The 19,891-nt window shown below is 33.5% G+C and overlaps 2 protein-coding genes across 4 annotated transcripts in view; one reads left to right on the top strand and one right to left on the bottom strand.

The window, feature by feature from the left end:
• The first annotated feature begins 868 nt into the window (after positions 1 to 868).
• Positions 869 to 5,430, top strand: LOC109102352 (G-protein-signaling modulator 1-like). 3 transcript variants are annotated; one of them, XM_019115703.2, is made up of 5 exons: positions 869 to 1,204; positions 1,527 to 2,015; positions 3,434 to 3,590; positions 3,670 to 3,908; positions 4,991 to 5,430. In XM_019115703.2, the coding sequence occupies exons 1-5, from the start codon at positions 1,142 to 1,144 to the stop codon at positions 5,123 to 5,125; spliced, it is 1,083 nt and encodes a 360-aa protein (XP_018971248.1). In that variant the 5' UTR covers positions 869 to 1,141; the 3' UTR covers positions 5,126 to 5,430. The 3 variants fall into 3 exon arrangements, with proteins under 3 accessions (XP_018971248.1, XP_018971252.1, XP_018971250.1); XM_019115707.2 differs by having other exon boundaries at positions 872 to 1,204; positions 1,537 to 2,015; XM_019115705.2 differs by having other exon boundaries at positions 882 to 1,204; positions 1,504 to 2,015.
• Positions 5,431 to 12,660: 7,230 nt separating this feature from the next.
• The window catches only part of LOC109102354 (exostosin-1a), a 54,764-nt gene continuing 47,533 nt past the window's right edge, over positions 12,661 to 19,891 (bottom strand). Inside the window, exons 7-11 of the mRNA XM_042741720.1 lie at positions 19,115 to 19,210; positions 18,828 to 18,917; positions 17,634 to 17,794; positions 17,021 to 17,192; positions 12,661 to 15,585 (exon numbers count right to left, since the gene is read on the bottom strand). Coding sequence (XP_042597654.1) covers positions 15,400 to 15,585; positions 17,021 to 17,192; positions 17,634 to 17,794; positions 18,828 to 18,917; positions 19,115 to 19,210 — 705 coding nt within the window. The 3' untranslated portion in view covers positions 12,661 to 15,399. The remainder of the gene's footprint in view (positions 15,586 to 17,020; positions 17,193 to 17,633; positions 17,795 to 18,827; positions 18,918 to 19,114; positions 19,211 to 19,891) is intronic.

Below are 19,891 nucleotides of genomic sequence, written 5' to 3'. Positions count from 1 at the left end.
TTATGCTTCCAGGAAAATGTAGCCTAAATGCACAAATATGGAGAACCTCACAAAACATGTCAGGAACGTGTTCAGTTTGCATTTCATTCTGAAATCTAAAGGAAAAAATACATACCAAAATAAATTCAAAGTAAATGTCAATGTGATTATGCTTTAATGTATGCCAATTTAAAGAAGAAAAACATATTACATTAATGATATGACATGAATTATAAATGGAATTAAAAATGTATTTAAAAAATAAGTAAAACATCCAGATGATTTAGATGGCAATGGTAGAAACTGGCTTAATTATAATTAAGATCATATAAAATAATCCTCTTAAAATATGTTTATTCATTTTCTTATTTATTTATTCATTCATTCATTTGTTTGTTTTAATAGTGAAATGTGAAGTCTGGTCATGTCCTTGACCATTTTCATGATATTCACTCTTTTATTAAGGCACAGTTTTACTTCTGAATTATGAAATGTGATATTCTTGCATGCACTGAGTTGCTCAACATATACAAAATTCCTTTCTGCAAGTGCATAGTTTACATGTCATCATGTCACGGCCTGGAGGCTTCAGGTCTGCAGTATAATCAGCAGTGGGAGAAGCAGGACGTGTTTCTTGAATGTCAAGTATCTTATTTTAAATTCTAGTCGCTCAATCGTCTTCTCCTCTGTGCTCAAGTCTTACTCTATATCAACAAGTCTAACTTCTCGTTTTGCTGGTAGTCAACAGGAAATCTGCAAAACCACAGACTGTGTTAAACAAACAGGCAGCCAGTTTCAACATGCAAGACTTTCAGAGCTGTTGAGCGTCAGAACACACTTCCCATACGCACGATTATAAAATAGCTTAGCATTTGAATAAAAGTGGGTATAAATGGAGCAGATTGCATCACGCACTTCTATAGTGCATTTCTATACATAAACCTATTCCACTAGAGTAACTGGAACAGGCCAAATAAATAGGGGTGGATCAGGGCCATAAGAGAGGAACAGGAAGAGACAGAGCAAGCAGACTGTGAAGTAGTGAAGTTGTCGATACATCGTGTCAGCTTTTAGCTCTTTTCAGATTCGTTTGTGAGAAACACTCAAAGTTTAGTCGAGATATGTGGGAGTTAATGCATGTTCGTACACGGAGGTGAGATGCATGTGGGCTTTACTTGACATTCCGCTGAGAGCACCTCATTTGAACTCGTCTAAGGTTGAGAAGGTAAGCAGGGCTGTAAAATGTCACCCACTATCTAAATCGAAATAAGTACGGTTACATGTTATAACTATATTATAATAACTATGTTGTGCGCTGGAAACGTTTTATCTAAGATTAGTTGTCATATGTCTCACTCTATTCCAGGCTACGCTGTGATTGCTAGATACAAAAGTGGCATTATAAATGATAAACACACTTTAGATATATATGCTGATTACATGCACGACTGTTCAGTGTCTCTCGAAGTCTCGACTTGTTCAATATATGGAAATGAGGGATCTCTAACTTCATACTTTTTATAGGCTCTCATATTTTTTTCACGGAGGGCTCAGCAGAAGCTACGATGAACTGCTCAGAGGTCAAAGTTGAAACCTCGGTGGACAAGCAGTTGGAACCTCTTCTCATCCTCGAAGAGGGGGATGAAACTTCGGATGTGATAAACAACATAGAGAGAGGGAGGACCGTACTGAGAGTTAGGACGACTGATGAAAACACAAACGATGACATTAGAGAAGCCACAGAGGGAAGTTCACATGATCACAACAATGTCCAAGTAGGAAAAGGTGAAAGTGAAGCAATGCAGGCCGAAATAGATGAGGAGAGGAATGTAACTCTGGAAAGTCAACAAGAAGAGAAGGTGAAAGATCACGCGGGGCGTGAAAATATTGTGAAAATGGACAAGGGATCATCAGACGGGACGGTTGCGGGATCAGAGAAGATGCTACAAGCAGAGACTCAAGACAAACCAAGCACTCAAGGAGAAGTAAAACTGCGGCCCAGAGACAGGCTCAGCCCTGACGATGCAAAACTAACGGTAATGTTTAATAATTACGCCAGATCTAATAGTGTGTCTAACTGCATTGAGAAGACACCATGAAATGGCTTGACAAGTGCAGTTTTTTTTCCTTTTTTTCCCCCTGCGTTGATGTATTTCCTATTGAATCACTAAGTGGGCGGGACCTTTGAAGTTCTCTTCTTTTGTAGTTTTAAGCCAATAGGTGTTTTACATCTAGAAAGTTGAATAATTGTATTATGATAAATCATAGTATAATAATTTATTATAATAAATAAATATTTTATTATTTATTATTTCATTAGCATATACACTACTTTTCAAAAGTCTGCTGTTGGAGTTTAATGTTTTTATAAAGTAAAGACTGTAATGTTACGAAATATTATTTTGGTTTAAAAGAACTGTTTTCTATCTGTATATGTTTTCAAATGTAATTTATTCCTGTGATGCGCAGCTGAATTTTCAGCATGATCCTTCAGAAATCATTCTAATATGCTGATTTACAGCTCAAGAAACATTTCTGATTATCATCAGTGTTGAAAACTGTTGTGCTGCTTCATATTCTGGTGGAAACATTAAAATATTTTTATTTAAAATAGACATTTTATGTAACATTATACATGCCTTTACTGTCACTTTTTATTATTTTAATCTACCCTTGTTGAATAAAAGTATTAATATAATAATAATAATAATAAAAAACCTTCTTAACTCCAAACGTTTGACCAGTACTGTAAATGAGCCTCGAAGCTCAGGCATGGAATAACATTATTTAAAAAGCTTCACATGATGACACTGATTATTACCTTAGTTGTCATGGGATTGCATGAGATTATTTTCTTTTAAAAGGAATTTACAAAAATACAGTTTAGTTCTGGAATATGCAAATTGACACATTCCATTATTCATTAAGAATTTAAAATCAACATTATAAAGTGTACGCAACTTCTGTAATACTTATAATAAATATGTAATATTCTTCTGTAAACATTTATGAGTGAAAAATGATATTCATCAAGAAAAGGACCTTGATTTGATCCTTCAGGAACTGTTTGTGTTGAGGAGACAATATTACTTTTCTAAGCGATCTGACTTTTGGAAATTAAGCCATATCTAGATGTTTATGGATGGACTCTTTTGAATTAAAGGGATAGTTCACCTAAAAATGAAGACTCTGTCACCATATATTCATCCTCATGTCATTTCAAACCTGTATGAGCTTCTTTCTTCTGTTGATCATGAAAGAAAATACATTTCAAATACATTCACAAAAAATACTATGGAAGTCAATGGCTACCATCAACGTTCTTCAGAATATCTTCTTTTGTGCAGAAGACAGAAACTCATACAGGTTTGGAACAACATGAGGGTGGATAAATGGTGACAGAATTGGGTGAAAGGATTTGATATGATGATGATGATGTTGATGATGTGCTCAGGTTCACAGGATATCTCCAGATTTCCCAGACGCTTTGTGTGAGCTGTTGTTTGCGTTACAAGAGGGCCGGCGGCTCAATGACCAGCGCTGCTCGTTCCGTCTGGAGCACCGCAGGAGATGTTACTCAGAGCCCAGCACACCTCGCCAAAGCCAGAGAGGTGAGGAGACACAATCTGAATGCATTTCCTCGCCATAATCACAGACAATAACTCTCATGAACCGTGTCTTTCCATACAGTGGTGTTCTCCTCCATGACGTCCCTGCAGAAGGAGGAGTTCTTCGATTTGTTGGCGACCTCTCAGGGTCGTCGACTGGATGACCAGCGAGCAGAGCTCCAGAACGCTCCCTCTGCCCCCCCACCTCCTCTGCCCAAAGCCAAACAGAGGAAGAGCAGCTGGAAGCTCCCAGAGGTCACCCGGACCGTCCCACCTCAAACACCAAAAGAGGACTTCTACAACATGATCGTCAACTCACAAGTGAGCGCTGCTGAGAATGAGATGCTGCTCAACACTGCTGGAATAGACACAGATGACCTAGTCTGTAACTGGCATGTTTGTCTTTGTGTTGCTGACAAGGGCCCCAAATATGATGATCCTCTTCTGAGGAACCCCATTCCAAATATATTACATAGGCAGCTGTATATGTGCAAAAACACAGCTAAACTGTGTGAGAAAAATAGTAAACATGATTCTAGAATTTATTTTTTTCCCCAAAAAATAAATAACTGTTTGTTTGTTTTTAATAAGTTCATTAATTTGTTTCTTTGTTTATTTGTTTTTATTTATTGCCATTAAAAACCCTGGTTGTCAAAAGGTACAAAAAGACCATAAATAATACTCTGGTCAGTAATGTCAAATCAGTAAATGTTTTTAAATTTAAAATGTTTAATTTGTCAAATTATTATTATTATTAATTGCATCATGTTTATGATTAATATCATAATTTATTGTCAGTAATGTCAAATTGGTAAAGGCTATTTTTTTATTTCTAAAATTATTGTTATTATTATTGTGTTAACTTTTACTACTACTACTAATAATAATGTAGAATTTATTATATTATAAAAAATATTATTTTTTAAATCACAAAACGTTTGTAATCAATATAATAATTTCCTGTCAGTAATGTCAAATTGGTAAAGGCATATGTTTTTGATTTCTAAAATAATTATAATTATATATCATTATATTAAAATGTATTATTATTACAATAATAATAATTTTAACATTAATAATTTCAAAATGTTCATGATTATTATCATAATTTATGGTCAGTGATGTCATATCGGTTAATGTTTTTGATTTCTAAAATGATTATTATTGTATTAACTTTTTACTACTACTACTACTCTTACTCTTACTCTTACTAATTATTATTATTTATAATATTTAAAAAAAATATTTTTCTTTTTTTTTTTTTTAATCAATTAGTTTAGTACTTTATTTTCTGTTATGTAATGTTGGTTTGGTAAAATGTTATTATCATTATATTTATTATGTAATTATTATTTAAAAATGTATTATTATTATTATTAATGTGTTTATTTTTATTTTGCCAGGCCCAGGGGCGGCTGGAGGAGCAGCGCAGTGCAGCTCCAGGACCGATGGACGATGAAGATTTCTTTTCTTTGTTGCTGAAGGTCCAGGGCGGAAGAATGGATGAACAGAGAACGGAGCTCAAACCTGGTCATTAATAGATGCTCTGATGAGCTGAGAATCAAACGGGAGGTTCCTGCTTTACTGGGTCTGCTACAGTGTTTGAGTTTATTATGTCAGACTCTTTCCTGTACAAATAACTATAAAGATCAGACTACCAGTATAAGAATACTTGCACTACTTCTCAACATTGCTGCACTCATTGCGCTTGAATTCATAGCTCTATAATGAATGGGAGAGTCACAGAATATATCTTGCTTTAAACATAAATTTCATTTGAAGGATCTCTGCCTCTTTCTGTTATGTATATGCAAAAATATGGAAATAAATGTTTAAATGTGAATTATAAAGTGTCTTTTATTATGAAAAAATAATGTAAACTCAAGAGCACAGATGAACCATTTCTCAAAAGTAGTTCCACTGTTTTACATCCCAGATTCAGCCACTAGATGGCGACAGAGACTAACAATTTTAATCTCACTTGATTATCATATATATATATATATATATATATATATATATATATATATATATATATATATATAGTTAAATAATATATTTTACATTTTCCATAAATACATTTTATCACCAATATATTCTGAGTACAATTTAAAAAATATATAAATATAATGGGCCTAATAAAATCTATACATTTTTATACATTTGTTTTGTAAAATCATATATTTTAAATATATCATAAATACATTTTATCAGTGATATATTTTGGGTTCATTTTTTATAGATAATTTGTAAAATATATATTTTTTACCATACAGGCCTTTATATTGAGGAATATTAAGTATTATTTTAGTGTATGATCACTAAAGGTGTCCACTTATAATACTGTACAACAAGGTAGGCCCAAAAAGTATTTGTACATTTAAAAAATATATATATAATAAAGATTATTGCTTCAGATAATAAAACAGGACAACAAATGACATCATTTTAAAAGAATAAAGCAATTTAAAAAAAAAAAAATCAGAAAAAAGAACTTTAAGATCTAAAGCTAGGCTTTAGATCTTAAAACCAATACATGCATTGTTCAAAGACATAAAAACGAGTTTTGAGCGGCATGAGGAAAGGTGAAGGTCTCTTCTGTGAGTCAGATCTCATTAAATTCCCTGTTCTTTGGTGATGGAGGTGAGCAGACGTGAAGGCTAATGAGAGCACAGGGACACGCGACTCTGACTTCAAACTAAAGTATGTGGATTCAACACACACTGAAGGTCACACACATATAAAAACAGGTCACACATGATGTTCCTTCTCATCCGACTGCAGCTTAATGAGGCGCTTCATTGAGAGACATTCGATACTTGTCAGGTGTTGTTCACAAATCACCAGCTATACTGCTAACATTGCTAATTAGCATTTTTCATGCCTGGTTTTCCATGAGCTTCCCCTGCGGCGATCAGGTTTGTGAACATGACACTGCCTGCGCATTACCAGCAATTTGTGCTCAGTTACAAGATCATGAGGCAGAAAATGTTGGCATGCAAAAAACAGGAGGCACGTCATTATGTGCAGGTTCTGGAAATGCTTTCAGTGTAATGCAACGTGAGATGTATGCTTTCAATAAGTTCAGTTATATATATGCTTGAAATATATGGATAAATTATATAATTATATGTTATATTTTGCAAATTATGTAATAAACTATATATATATATATATATATTTATTTATTTATTTATGTGTGTGTGTGTGTGTGTGTGTGTGTGTGTGTGTGTGTGTGTGTGTGTATGTATGTATGTATGTATGTACATGCACGCACACATATAATTTTTAACAAATAAAAATGTAAATAAAATATCGAATTAAATACCAAAGATAAAGAGACAAATTAATTTTGGAATTCTTCAAAATATATTTATGATGGATTGTAAATAAATAGAAATAAATTAGTACATATATATATATACACACACACACATTTATTCAATATTGGTTATTTAAAAACATAATATATAAATATAAAATAATATTATGAATTCTACCTGAATTTTAATGTAAATAGATCAATAAATAAATGTACTAACTATTGAATAAATAAGCATATGAATTAATATACATTTTATTTTAGAATTCTTAAAGAATTTTTATGGTAAAATAATATATAGATTGAAAAATAGACAAATTAATATTTTACAGAGTGCCATGTTTCATTATAATATATTGTATAATATATTATTATTTCATATTCATAATATGATATTATATGCATAAATATTATGTTTTTTTGATGAATGTTAATGTTAGGTATTTTCACTGAAACACTAAGAGAGGAGGTATTACACATTTCCTCTGAATGCTGGACAGCAGTGATTTCTAGCGCTCTGAAAGCTCCGACTGAATTCAGTCGCTAAAGAGACAAACAGTCAGTGTTTGTGCTGAAGATATTGTGCTGTAGTAAATGAGAGCGTCAGGCCTGAGCTCGCCTCCTTGACCCTCTTTGACCTCTCCGCTCACCTGGGACCTCTGTGGCGTCCCGCAGGGCTCTGGATTTATGACGGCCCGGCTGGAGAGAGAGTCAGGAGGGTGTTATAAATGCATTAGAATGAGTTTTCTGTTTTAGCATGCACAGTTTTATATATCCTTTTGAAATGTCACTGGCTCTGCATGTATTACCACACTGAAACAAGCTTAATCGAGCACAGCGATATCTGTGCCACATTCATGAAGCGCTGTAAAACTGCTTTATTAAACCGGTCCTGCGTTACAGAAATGTTATCGCTGATTTCACGCCTTCCTGCCAAATACTTATTCACACTTAATGAATTTGCTTGAGAAAATAATGTTTTCATGAAAATATAACTGTAATATAACTGTAACTGTCAAAGATATACATTGAAATACATTGAAATACAATGAATTTGCTCAATACAAAAAATGCTGAATTTTATATTAGAAATATTATTGGATAATAATTAACAATTATAAAATGCATATTATTTTATTATTTATTTTATATCTAATAAATTATTTTATAATTAAAAAATATTAAATAAATACATATATAGCAACACTTAATGAATTTGCTCGGTAAAATAATGTATGAATAAAATGTGTAAATATAAATACATTCAAAATATTCTATCTCTCTATCTATCTCTCTATCTATCTAGAATTTGCTTGGTAAAATATATGAATAAATTATATTATATTATATTATATTATATTATATTATATTATTGTATAATTATAATTATATTATAATACTATATTAGAATTATATTATTATATAAATCTTAAGAAGAATCACTTTATGTATCCAGCAACTGTAAGTCGCTTTGGATAAAAGCATCTGCAAAATGAATAATTGTAAATGTCAATGTAAATCAATATTATTATATAATAATTACAATTACAAACTATGTATTCTTTTATTTATTATTTATTTATTATTACTTATTATATAAATGAATTATAGATAATTACATAATAATTAACCATAATACAAAATTATTTTATTATTATTAATTATTGTATATTTTCTATTAAAAAGGGGGGAAAAACGAAAATAAAAAAAACGTGCATTACAAAAGGAAGGAACTAAAAATGTTAAATCCAGATCATGTTGAGGTCAGAGTTCATCTGAGATTGTTCCCTGTATCAGACAGTAATCAGATTACAGTTTTATCTGCTCTTGTTCTGGACAAATGGACTCGCTCTGGTCTCATCCAAACCCCTGCATCAGTCTGATCCATCTGAATGTATTTTCTGGAAGCCAAAATAACTGAGCGGGTTTTGCTCACGGTCGAGGAGGCTCTGTCAGACTCTTACAGCTGCTTCATGATTCCTCAAATGAAAGAAATCTGTTGCAGGAAGATTAGATGGCCCTGAACGCGAGCACGCTTTCTGACTGAGCCTGCCAGCAGCAGCTGTGTTTCCTGAACCAAACGTGATTATGATTTATTGCTGTATTTGTGTGAGATGAGGAAACATGGACTCAGTATGGTTTCTTCTAAACAGTCATTAGTTTTTGCATAAATACAAGAGCAACCAAAGAAATCTGCAGCAGAGACAGTATCAGACTTTAGCATACAACATACACACACAAAAAAAGCAAGAGTATCAATACCAAAAAGGGGTTTTTACTGTCATGTGTTGATATATCTTAATAGTAGTCAACATTTGAAGTGGATCAAAAAAGTTGTCCTAAGACAAAAATACATTTTGGTTTTATGTTTTAGGACAACTTTAATGAAAGGTTATGATCCATTTCAAATGTTGACTAGTATATTTTTATGTTTCAGGGCATGTTGTCACATGTTTTCAATAAACACTTCTGCTGGACAATAACAGTGGAAAGTTCAAAACGTTTTTGCAAGTATTTGTATGTCACATCATATATGACCTTTTAAATCATAAACTGTATTAACAATAAATACAAATATATTATACATTATATTAAATATAAATATATTATAATAGGTAATTATAATTATGCATTATATTAAATATCTATAAAATATATAAATTAATTGTCAAAGAAATGTTTTTGTCATTTAATCAATTATGTTTCTCTTAATGTGGATTTGTAAATAAATGTATATTAACGTTAACGATCTGAGTCTGATCAATCTATCAGAAATGTGTTGATATTTTTATCATATGGCATTGTGACAATCCCTGCTACTGGGGCATGTTGTCACAAAACCTGTTACATGTTCAGCTCTTATTTTGCTGGATATGACCCTTTGAATTTTTCTCTGAAACAGAACTCAATTTCTGTCTGCTTATATTCATAAAGGAAATCTATCCTCCCCATGGCAACAGCGGTGATCACATATCAGTAATATGTAGATATAAAGCTGCTTTTCTGTGAGGTATTTGATTGGATTTCCTGCTGTGTTATGGCCTGCTGATATCCCAACATACTGCAGGCTGTTTTTCATGAAATCCTCAGTCTGGCGCTCCGATGTCTGGCTGACGGTGGCCACGGGTCTCTGTGTCAAAACCACACAGTAAATCTGCAGAAATGAAAGCTCCTGCCGCTTATTTACATGCCTCTGAACTGATCACAGGCAGATTTATGTGAACACAGCTGCTGATTTACTGCAGATTCAGAGTCAGCACGAATGTCTTTAGTCTGGATGCAGCTGCTGTGTGAGAATGACTGTAAAATCCCAGTTCAGTTTCTGAGTTTGCATTAAGCTAGATAACACAGATTTATGTAAGTGCATATATTGTCTATATTGACTAGAATATATTCCAAATATATATTAAAAACAGTGTTCCTTAATGAAATAAATAATTGATTTTTAAAAATATATATTTTTTCCTGTTTAAACTATCAATTGCTGGAATAAATTTTAAATTATATTGCATAATTTTCAGTCTGAATTACCCATAAATGCAAGATATGGGCCAGAAATATTAGATCATATTAATAATTGGTAACACTTCACAATAAAGTCTCATTAGTTAACTACTAACCATAAGCAATACATTTGTTATTAATATCTGTTAATACTGGTTAATAAAAATACAACCGTTCATTGTTCGTTCATGTTCGTTCAGGTTCATTAACTAATGTTATCAGATAAAACCTTTGGAATTAACATTAATAAAGATTTAGAAATGATTTGGAAGTTTTTTTCATTGTTGGTTCATAATGTTAACAAATGTTATTGCAAAGTAGAAAGGATTATTTAATTAAATGTCATCATATTTAATTACTTAACACTTTATTGCTCTAATTTACCACAAATTCCACCCATGTTTACATGAAAAAAAAAAAAAAAAAAAAAAAAAAACATTTTGGGGAATGTATAGCAAATCTTTTTTTTTTGTGTGCTAATTGTTTTGACAGTATTGAAGTTAGCTCAGTAAAATGGGTAATCTGTTGAGAAACAATATTTTCTAACAAATCATGGGAGTATATAAGCATTATTAATGATGCATTAATTTTAATATATAAAATCCTCTTCCTGTCATTCAATTCAAATTCCACTTCAGCATCATGGAGCAACACCAGTTCAACTCAAACAGCCTCAGGAACTGAAAGAGAGCCAGCTGGTAAATCCATTAAGTATAATGTGTGTTTGAGGTTTGAAGCTCTCCAGAGATTCAGCCAGCGCAGTCATGGAAGAAGATTCCAGCACAATGAGTGTCCCACTTGCCCAAGCTGTCAATGATTTATGAATGAGAAGCTTTCGCTTGGCTCTCTGTAATTCCCTCCAGAACGGCTGAAAGAGAATTGAGCTTTCATTACAGCAGCCCGTGACAGACTCTGACTCCGGCCAAACCACAGCCGCCTGAGAACCACTGAAAAGTGAACGTGTCATTTTTTATGATGTTAAAGGAATCGTATAGGCCTACCCGAAATGTCCATTAATACACACTGTAAATGATTTTTAGAAGACTACTGGAGTATAGTCTTTCTACTTCAATTCCTGCTATGTGTTACTTGCCAATTCTTTGTAATTATTTGGTTATTTACTAGGAATTTCTTGGTGAAAATTGATTCTACATCATATTTCTCAGTAAATGCTGCTGAGTGCCAAAAAATAAGACACTAGGGATGTAAAGATTGCACCCAGAGCCGACTGAAAATCTATAAAAATATGTGACTGTTGAGATGTTAAATGAATCGCGATATAGCTGGGGGTTTATATGAATGCATCGCTGAGGGGAACTGCCTGTCTACCAAAACGTTTAGATCATATTTTCTTCTCATCTTACCTCTGAATGTGTCAGAGAAACAAAAGTGCAGCCATCTTTAATTTTGTTACCATCTTTAATCACTATTGAAGAGTAATTAGCTGCATGGTGAAGTGGATTTACTTATTGTAGAGTTAACAAAAGTTATAATGAGCACTGTATTGTTTAAAGAGGATGTCATACCAAATGTCAGAAGACTGGGAAGGTTTTAAAACAAGCGATTTATTAATTTGTACAACCTTACCTTCACACAGTTGAAATAAAAACGAAAGACAGAAGACAATGAGCGCAGCACTGAAAATGGGCTGAGCTCCGTGAGCAATGTTTATAAGCACAGCGCTGCTTTGTTTACTGCTGTTCCAGAAGCGCCACCTGCTGTCAGAGAGTGAATTTGCCTTCTCATTTAGCCTGTCGGCTGTTTTTGTTTCATTCAGATGTTTTATGTTGTACAATTTCACAAAGCTGAAGTCAGACCATTCTGTTTTTGCTTCAGATTTCTTAATCTAATTTAAATGAAAAACTACTCATGCTGTGTAGCATCTCTTTTTGTATCATGATTAAAATACAATGATTGCCTTTAACTTTAAATGGAAAGAGTACAGGCAAAGTATTATTTATTTATTTGATTCGGGATTGGTTTTGTAATTTCAATTTAGTTTTGATATTCAACATATGTCAATTTCACAAAGAAGCGCGCAGCATTTTATATATGAGAAATAATAAAAGGACACCTTTTTATTTTTTAATTTGGATTAAATTTCATTTTGTTAAAAAACATTGTGAGAAAATCATATTGCGAAATCAGTATCATGAATCGTATCGCATCATGTGGTTAAGTGAATCGTTACATCCCTATATGATAAAATTTGGTATCACTTGATATAATCAAAACAACACATACAAATGTATCAAATATTATTTATTTCTTTTTTAGAAAATCACTTTTATATCTTAAAAAAAAACTTTCATTTTATTGTTAGTAATGATGTAAAATAAAGTCTTTACAGGGTTCAAGGATGAAATAATCAAAACTGAAATACATGAATCCTCATGGGTGCTAAATACAAGTACAAACATGAGGCTGAGTGAAAGAGCGACTGGGATGTTTCCTACAAAACAGGCAGGGATGTCAGTACTGAACCATCAGAAAAACTCCAGTGTTTGACAAAGAAAACTAAACCAAGTCAACAGGAACAGAGTGAAGATATGTATGATCAACTCTAAAGAGGAGATTGTGGTTCTGAAGGCTAACAAAATAATGCAGAAGTGTCTTGGGAAGAGGCACATTCATTTGAGACAAAAAAGAGAGAAAAGCCTGACTGAATCCTGATATATGTGACTAGAACCTCATAATACCGATATCTTATTTGGAGAGATGCTTGCCACAGTTTCGGCCCAATTCATGCACATCAGTTCAATTCTACATTAATGCCAAACAAGTCAACACTCCTACTGTAAATAGGTTTTTCCTCATCATAAATGATTTGGGACACATTTTGTTGTGTATTGTCACATTACTCCTTGCTCTTACAAAAGTGTTTGTTTTTGTAATTGTAGGGACTTTAAACCTTAAGTCAGTGTAGATGCCACATTTAATTTACAGTTGGTTGAATAAGGTAGATTGTTTAAGGTGCTATATCACGTCATTTGTTTTGCAAATATGTATTTTTCTTGACAACAAAACAGTGCAACCCACTGAAACTGTACATCTGTCCTTCACAGCAGTGTTTTGATTCATGCAATATTAAATATGGCATCTGCCCTGACTAAAGATGGATTTTGGACAAAAGTACATTTGAATCAGTCTCCACTGGGATAGCCAGCTCTATCCATCCCAATCCTAGAAAAATAGGAGTGATAATGAGTGGATAGTTCTTTCTTAACAGAAAATCAATGGAGGACGTTCTCAAAACTAAACGTGAAGCTCTGTATGAACGACGTCCTCATGTAATCACGCTTTTTCAGACATTTCATTGATTTGCGAGAGTAACCAGTGGTAAATATCTCTTTACAACTACATATCCTTGAGCCGTTGAGTGAATGATTCTTGAAATACATACACACTGAAACAACATAGGGATTATTGAATCTAGTTTTCTGAAATTTAACCATTTATTGACCCTTAAAAAAATAGATTAAAATAAATGGATTGGAACATCCATTTAAAGAAAGAAATATTAGTGAACAAAGATGTGCTAGAATTCAAAAACGTTAGTAAACCACCTGTTTTAAGTTCCTCCATGTTTGTCATTAGACAAGTGATGTCTGCATGAACTATTTGTTATTATTAAATTGATTTGTAAATGTGGTTGTCACTATGTGAACTTTATTATTATTTCCAAATAAACAAGTTCAGACCAAGATGAAGCAGTAAGAAGCGGAGTGACATCTGAATTAGCTGAAGTGTGAACGTGGCCTAATTCATAACGTGATTTGGCATTACACTCGTAAGACTCAGAAAATGAGATGTTTGCAACATTGTGTCTAAATCATTAAAAAATACTAAAATGATGTCAATTTGTCAAAATACACCAAAAGGCTTGTATAGAAAGAAAGAAAAATAAAAATCTGAGCCAATTTATGGAAAACCTACGTAATAGCCACAAAAACTCTGGCTGGCTTGTCAAAACTGACAACAAAAGAGAATTGTAATTGAAGTGTAAAAGTGGTTGTCATTAAATGTGTCACTTCAAAAAAAATAAATAAATAAGATTAGGATAAGTCAGAAGTGGAGTGAGATCTGAATTAATGCAGTGTGAATGTGGCCTCTGATATGGCGTTACACTAGTAAGACTCGTAAGAAAACCAGACAAAAAACAAGATGTATGTGCATTGGGTCTATTTCATCCAAAAAATACTAAAATTATGTCCGTTTGACAAAATACACCAAAAGGCTTGTAGAGAAAGAAAAAAAAAAAATCAACTTTGGGGCAATTTGTGGAACACCTACATTTGAGTCCAAATATAAGCAGCATGAACAAGGTGTTTTTGCATTCACACAAAACCCTTTTGGACTCCCAGATACGGTCCATCTGAAAGCTCAGGCACTGTGACGTTGTGTGCGGTGTTTCACACGCCCGACTTCTCCTCGGAACGTCGTCCTGCGTCTTCAAGAGGGGCGTAACGCTTGCCGAAGGTGGACTGAATAAATATGCACGGCTGGACTGCGGGCGACCCGTCCAGCCAGGCGTATCACACATCTAACATGGAGAGGTCTGATCCAGAAGTTAAACTGGTGTGCGGTAGTCTATAATCTGACTGCATGTGGATGTGTGTGTGGCTGCCTGGCATTGGCGAATTTGCCATGGTCACCGTTGTTCTTGGCAAAACATTACAAGAGGGGGTGTGGAAGACAGAAAGCTGCCAATATTGGCATGTCTTTGTGTTGTGCTAAACTAAGCCATATAATGTCAACGTCGCCTTGCATCGATCGTCTTGCTTTCATATTTTTATAGTTAGTGACGATCTCTAACAGACGGATCTTCTTGCAGCACAACACTTCCCCCAATCTCGATGCGCTCCCTCCCTGAGGGTTGCCGTACCCCCATTTTTATCCCTGTTGATCTGATTTTTTAGGGTTCTGGGGGGGGTTTCCAATGCCGTTTCCTATCCCCACAAAGAGGGAAAGGGTTTCTCAGCTTCGTCAGAGTCTCTCGATGTCTCTGTACTTTTTGCGCAGTATCGATACCTGGTCCTTGAACAGAACGGGATCCAGTCTCATCTGCGAATGGACCAGGGGCATGTTGCCAAACCAGCTGGCAAATTTGTTCATGCACGTCTGCCGCTGGGCAAAGTGGTCAGGATCTGCCCAGCGTGATGCCCGGGATGTCTGCAGATGAAAGACAGAGTTAATTAGCTGATATATCCACCTTTTTTTAATGTAAGAGCGCATGCGGTCGTTTATAACTTGAATGCACAAGACATCTGGTGTCATCTGCATCAAATTATTTCAGCTGCACAAACCTGTTATTACACAGATTGATTAAAACACTCAATACTGTTATATAAAAGCTATTTGTGACCCTGAAACATAAAACCAGTCATATGGGTAATTTTTATTCGAAATTGAGATTTATACATCATCTGAAAGCTGAATAAATAAGCTTTCCAGTGATGTATGATTTGGCCGAGATACCACTATTTAAAAATCTGAAATCTGAGGGTGTAAAAAAAAAATCATAATATTGAGAAAATCACCTTAGAACTGTCCAAATGAAGTTCTTAGCAATGCATATTACTAATCAGAAATTAAGTTTTGTTATTTTACAGTAGGAAATTTACAAAATATCTTCATGGAACATTAACATAACTCCTGATGTACAAATGATTTTTGGTATAAAAGAAAAATCAATAATTTTGACCCATACAATGTATTTTTGGCTATTGCTACAAATATACCCCAGCGACTTAAGACTGGTTTTGTTCTCCAGAGTCAAATTTTATATATTTATATATATATTCATTCTTTTTTTGCAATTAATTTGTCACAAACAAATATTTGGCTTGTAATTTGCTTGCAAACATAATTTTAGCAAATTTAAATAGTATCAAAAAAAGACTTAGTTTACATTACATGAATGAAAATGTAAAAAAAAATGTCTCAATTAAAAAATAAAAACAAATCCTGAAACAAGCTTTATTTATTACCTATATAAATGTGAGATATAATCCAGGGATGTTATTGACCTCAGCACTACCACAGTTAACTTAAAAAATATTGTTACTTGAAATAAAATAAACATTACGTGAAATAAAAAAAATATAAATGAAATAAAATATATAATATTATATATAAACACTTTAACAATTTATTTTAGGTTTTAAGCAATTACTAAAACTAAAACTACTAAACTAAAATTAAAATTGGAAAACATAAAAATAAAAACGAATTCAAAATATTATTAAAAATTATTATAGTATCTAAATTATACTAAAAAAACACTGGTTCTTGACAGGTATCATCATGCGCCAAAAATAAACCATCTTTGATTTGCAAAAAGTGCTGAGGGAAATAACCAGACACATTCAAAATAACACACTCTCAATATGAGAATAGCAGAAGCTGCTGGAGGACGCTGAAGTATTTCCTCAAGTCATTATAAGCTATTTTTGGGAGATGAAAACAGTGAGGCACTTGTCTCAAACCCTTCCCCAGAGTTCCAGATTTAACTCTAGAAATACTAGCGCTCACACAGCTGAACATATGAGGTGAACACCTGAAACTGAGAACGGTGACAATTACATTGATTTAATGCATTTCGTACCTGTCCCATCATCGTCTCCTTGTACTGCTTCTTTTGAGTGACCTTGATAGGAGGCATCTTAGTGACCGCTGACACCAGGAAGTTCATGAGGATGTCTTCACAGTTTGAGAGCTGGTCAACCATACTCTTTAAGCTGCTGGGCAGGTATTGTGTGTACAAGTAGTTGTAATACCTGGAGTAAAAAAGAAAAATGCAGCCTTATAAACACCTTTATAAATCTTAGGGCCTACAGGGAACATTTGATTACTTCAGAACATTTCAGTTTCAGCAGTATCCACCTTTTTCTTCCTGTAAAAATGGGCACCACCATTTGTAAATCATCCACATTGAGCTATTTTTAGCTGTACAAAACAGTTAGTTTTGATGCTTGATATTGAAAATTGGTGTGTCTTACCATATTATTTGAATGTATTATCTTAAGTGTAACCACACACTGGTTTGTAGTGCAAATGGTTTTACAGCAGCTAATGAAACTGAAAGTCTTGCCCATAGGCTTATTTCCGTGTTGAAGAAAAAGGTGGATAAGAGGTTGGAAGCTCATTCCACCACAGATGAACAGAGAAGGTGAAGGTTATGGAAAGTGACTTAGCCTCTTGTTGTGAAGGAAACTTACCTGTGGTAGAAAGCAGCTCCAGTCAGCACCATGGAGTAGTCATTGGTCCACTTGGAGGTGTAGCCCCAGCGCTCCTTGTTAGAGTCCCAGAAATGGCTCCGTGCGGGGTATCCCACGATCCTCTCTGGGAAACTTTGCCAAACTGTAAAGGCAAAATCCACCTGCGGAAACAAGTATTCTATAATAAGTACTTACTCAACCATGCACACATAAACTCTAAGATTTTTCATTGCATTGAACAATTTTAATGTTTTCTAAAAGCTCAAACACAAACATGATTTCAGAAATACTAAAAAGAGTGTAACAAGTTAGTGGTTCAAAATATCGATATCTAGAGAGCATTTTGACTGGTAACCAAATAATTGCTGAAAATACAATTTAAAGCTCTATTTTATGTTTGAAATTAAAATGTAACAAATTTTGTTAAAACACAAATCAACGTAGTTTGCATAGTACTCATGAAAATTGTAATAATGCAAATCTTGAAACAAGTTAAAATTTTTGTGTATTTGCAAATAAATAGCTTTTTTAAGTAATAGTTTTTATTGTTATCTGATATGAATAGCAATCGTTTTGTCTAATGTCAGTGTCGCCAAACTTTTGTGACATTATTTAAAAATTCTATTGATTTCAATAAGTAAAAAAAAAAAAAGGCATTTAATTATGACAACATATTACAGGTGATCAAAAAAGGGTAATTACGACCTTTTATTTCACAATTCTGAGAAGAAAAAAGTCAGGATTGTGAGAAGTTTTTTATTTTGTGGCAGAAACAAATAAACTAAATTGCGAGATGCAAACTCAGAATTCCAGAGAAAAAAGTCAGAATTGCAAAATTTTGTCAACTTTTTAAGACAAAAAGTTGCAATTACCTCTTTAAAAAAAATTCTGTGGCAGAAACAAGCTTATTGTTCTTTAATGATCATAAGACATTTTTCAGATATCCTTCTCTCATTATCTTGAGAGATTTGATGTTATTAGAGACATTCCAACTGATGAGGCAATCGTCAATGTGATCATTACCAAGTAAATTATGTGTTTATGCTTCAACTGCTAGTGGACAGAAAGTTACATACTAGTGTAACTTTAATAAGCAAGGGTACCAAAAAAAGTACAACAAAATGAGTAATTATTTTATACAATACTTTTGCAAAATTCACAAAAACCTAGAACTATTCTGATTTGTTGGCTCACCTCTGTAGTCGAGAGCACAGTGTCTTCATCCAGACTCAAGATTGCATCAGTTCTGATGTTGTCATAGGGCAGGAATCGGCTGCTCATCACCTAAACATGTAATCAATGCACGAAACCTTCAGAAAATGCTCAATATTTTTGACTTTAGTTAAGATAAATATTCAAGGCAGAGCGCAAAACCATGGCAACAGCAAATCTATACACCATCCATCATTTGTCATCACCAGACACTTCATTTGATATGATGGGAATACAAAGACAGCACGGCTGAATGAGTGGAGATTCACCTTGCTCTCGCCCTCGATTACAATGACTGGAACAGAGGTGGCGGGCCAGCGGTGCTTCGCAGGGAGAGGCTTGTCACAGTTCCACAGGACAATGATCTGACACAAGCACATAGTGAATCCAGGATCATTTCTACTATTCAGTACATTTAGTATCATATACACTATTGGTCAAAAGTCTGGGGTTGGTAAGTTTCTTTAATGCTTTTGATACATGAAAATAAAATATTGTGAAATATAACAATACAACAGTTTAAAGTAACTGTTTTCTGTTTTAGTATATTTATAAAATTAAATGTACCGCAGTGATGCAAAGCTGAATTTTCAGCTTCAGTGTCACATGATCCTTCGGAAATCATTCTAATATGCTGAACTGCTGCTTAAGAAACATTTCTGATTATTATCAGTGTTGAGAATGTTGAGAAGAACAAAAATCTGTACTGTCACTTTTGATCAATTTAATTTCTTTCTGTATATCAGAAAAAACAACAACAAACAAACATATTTTTCATGTTGATGTCTTAATAAATCAGATTAAATCATAAACTTACAATATTCAAAGATTGAAATTAGTTAATTTTATATTTTATTTCATACTGTCAATCTTCTGTATAGTGCCTTTAGCATTTGCCAGTTCCACAATGATATCATCTTCCAGGAAATTACATCATTTTAGAGGGAAAACAACAGGACAAACAACAGGACAACATTGTTCCAGTATAAACAATGGATCTCATTAGTTATGTGATGTCAAAATATCAAAGTTTATGTCCTTATGAA

Source organism: Cyprinus carpio, chromosome B16, assembly GCF_018340385.1.
Source record: "Cyprinus carpio isolate SPL01 chromosome B16, ASM1834038v1, whole genome shotgun sequence".
Taxonomy (NCBI): domain Eukaryota; kingdom Metazoa; phylum Chordata; class Actinopteri; order Cypriniformes; family Cyprinidae; genus Cyprinus; species Cyprinus carpio.
The sequence above is the reverse complement of the archived record's forward strand: the minus strand, read 5'-3'. Positions and strand labels throughout refer to the sequence as shown.

Bases quoted from the DNA above. Each gene is read 5' to 3' on its own strand.
- LOC109102352 (XM_019115703.2), top strand. From the start codon at position 1,142: ATGTGGGCTTTACTTGACATTCCGCTGAGAGCACCTCATTTGAACTCG. The intron at 3,591-3,669 runs GTGAGGAGACAC...CTTTCCATACAG, and splicing joins ACCTCGCCAAAGCCAGAGAG to TGGTGTTCTCCTCCATGACG. The intron at 3,909-4,990 runs GTGAGCGCTGCT...TTATTTTGCCAG, and splicing joins ACATGATCGTCAACTCACAA to GCCCAGGGGCGGCTGGAGGA.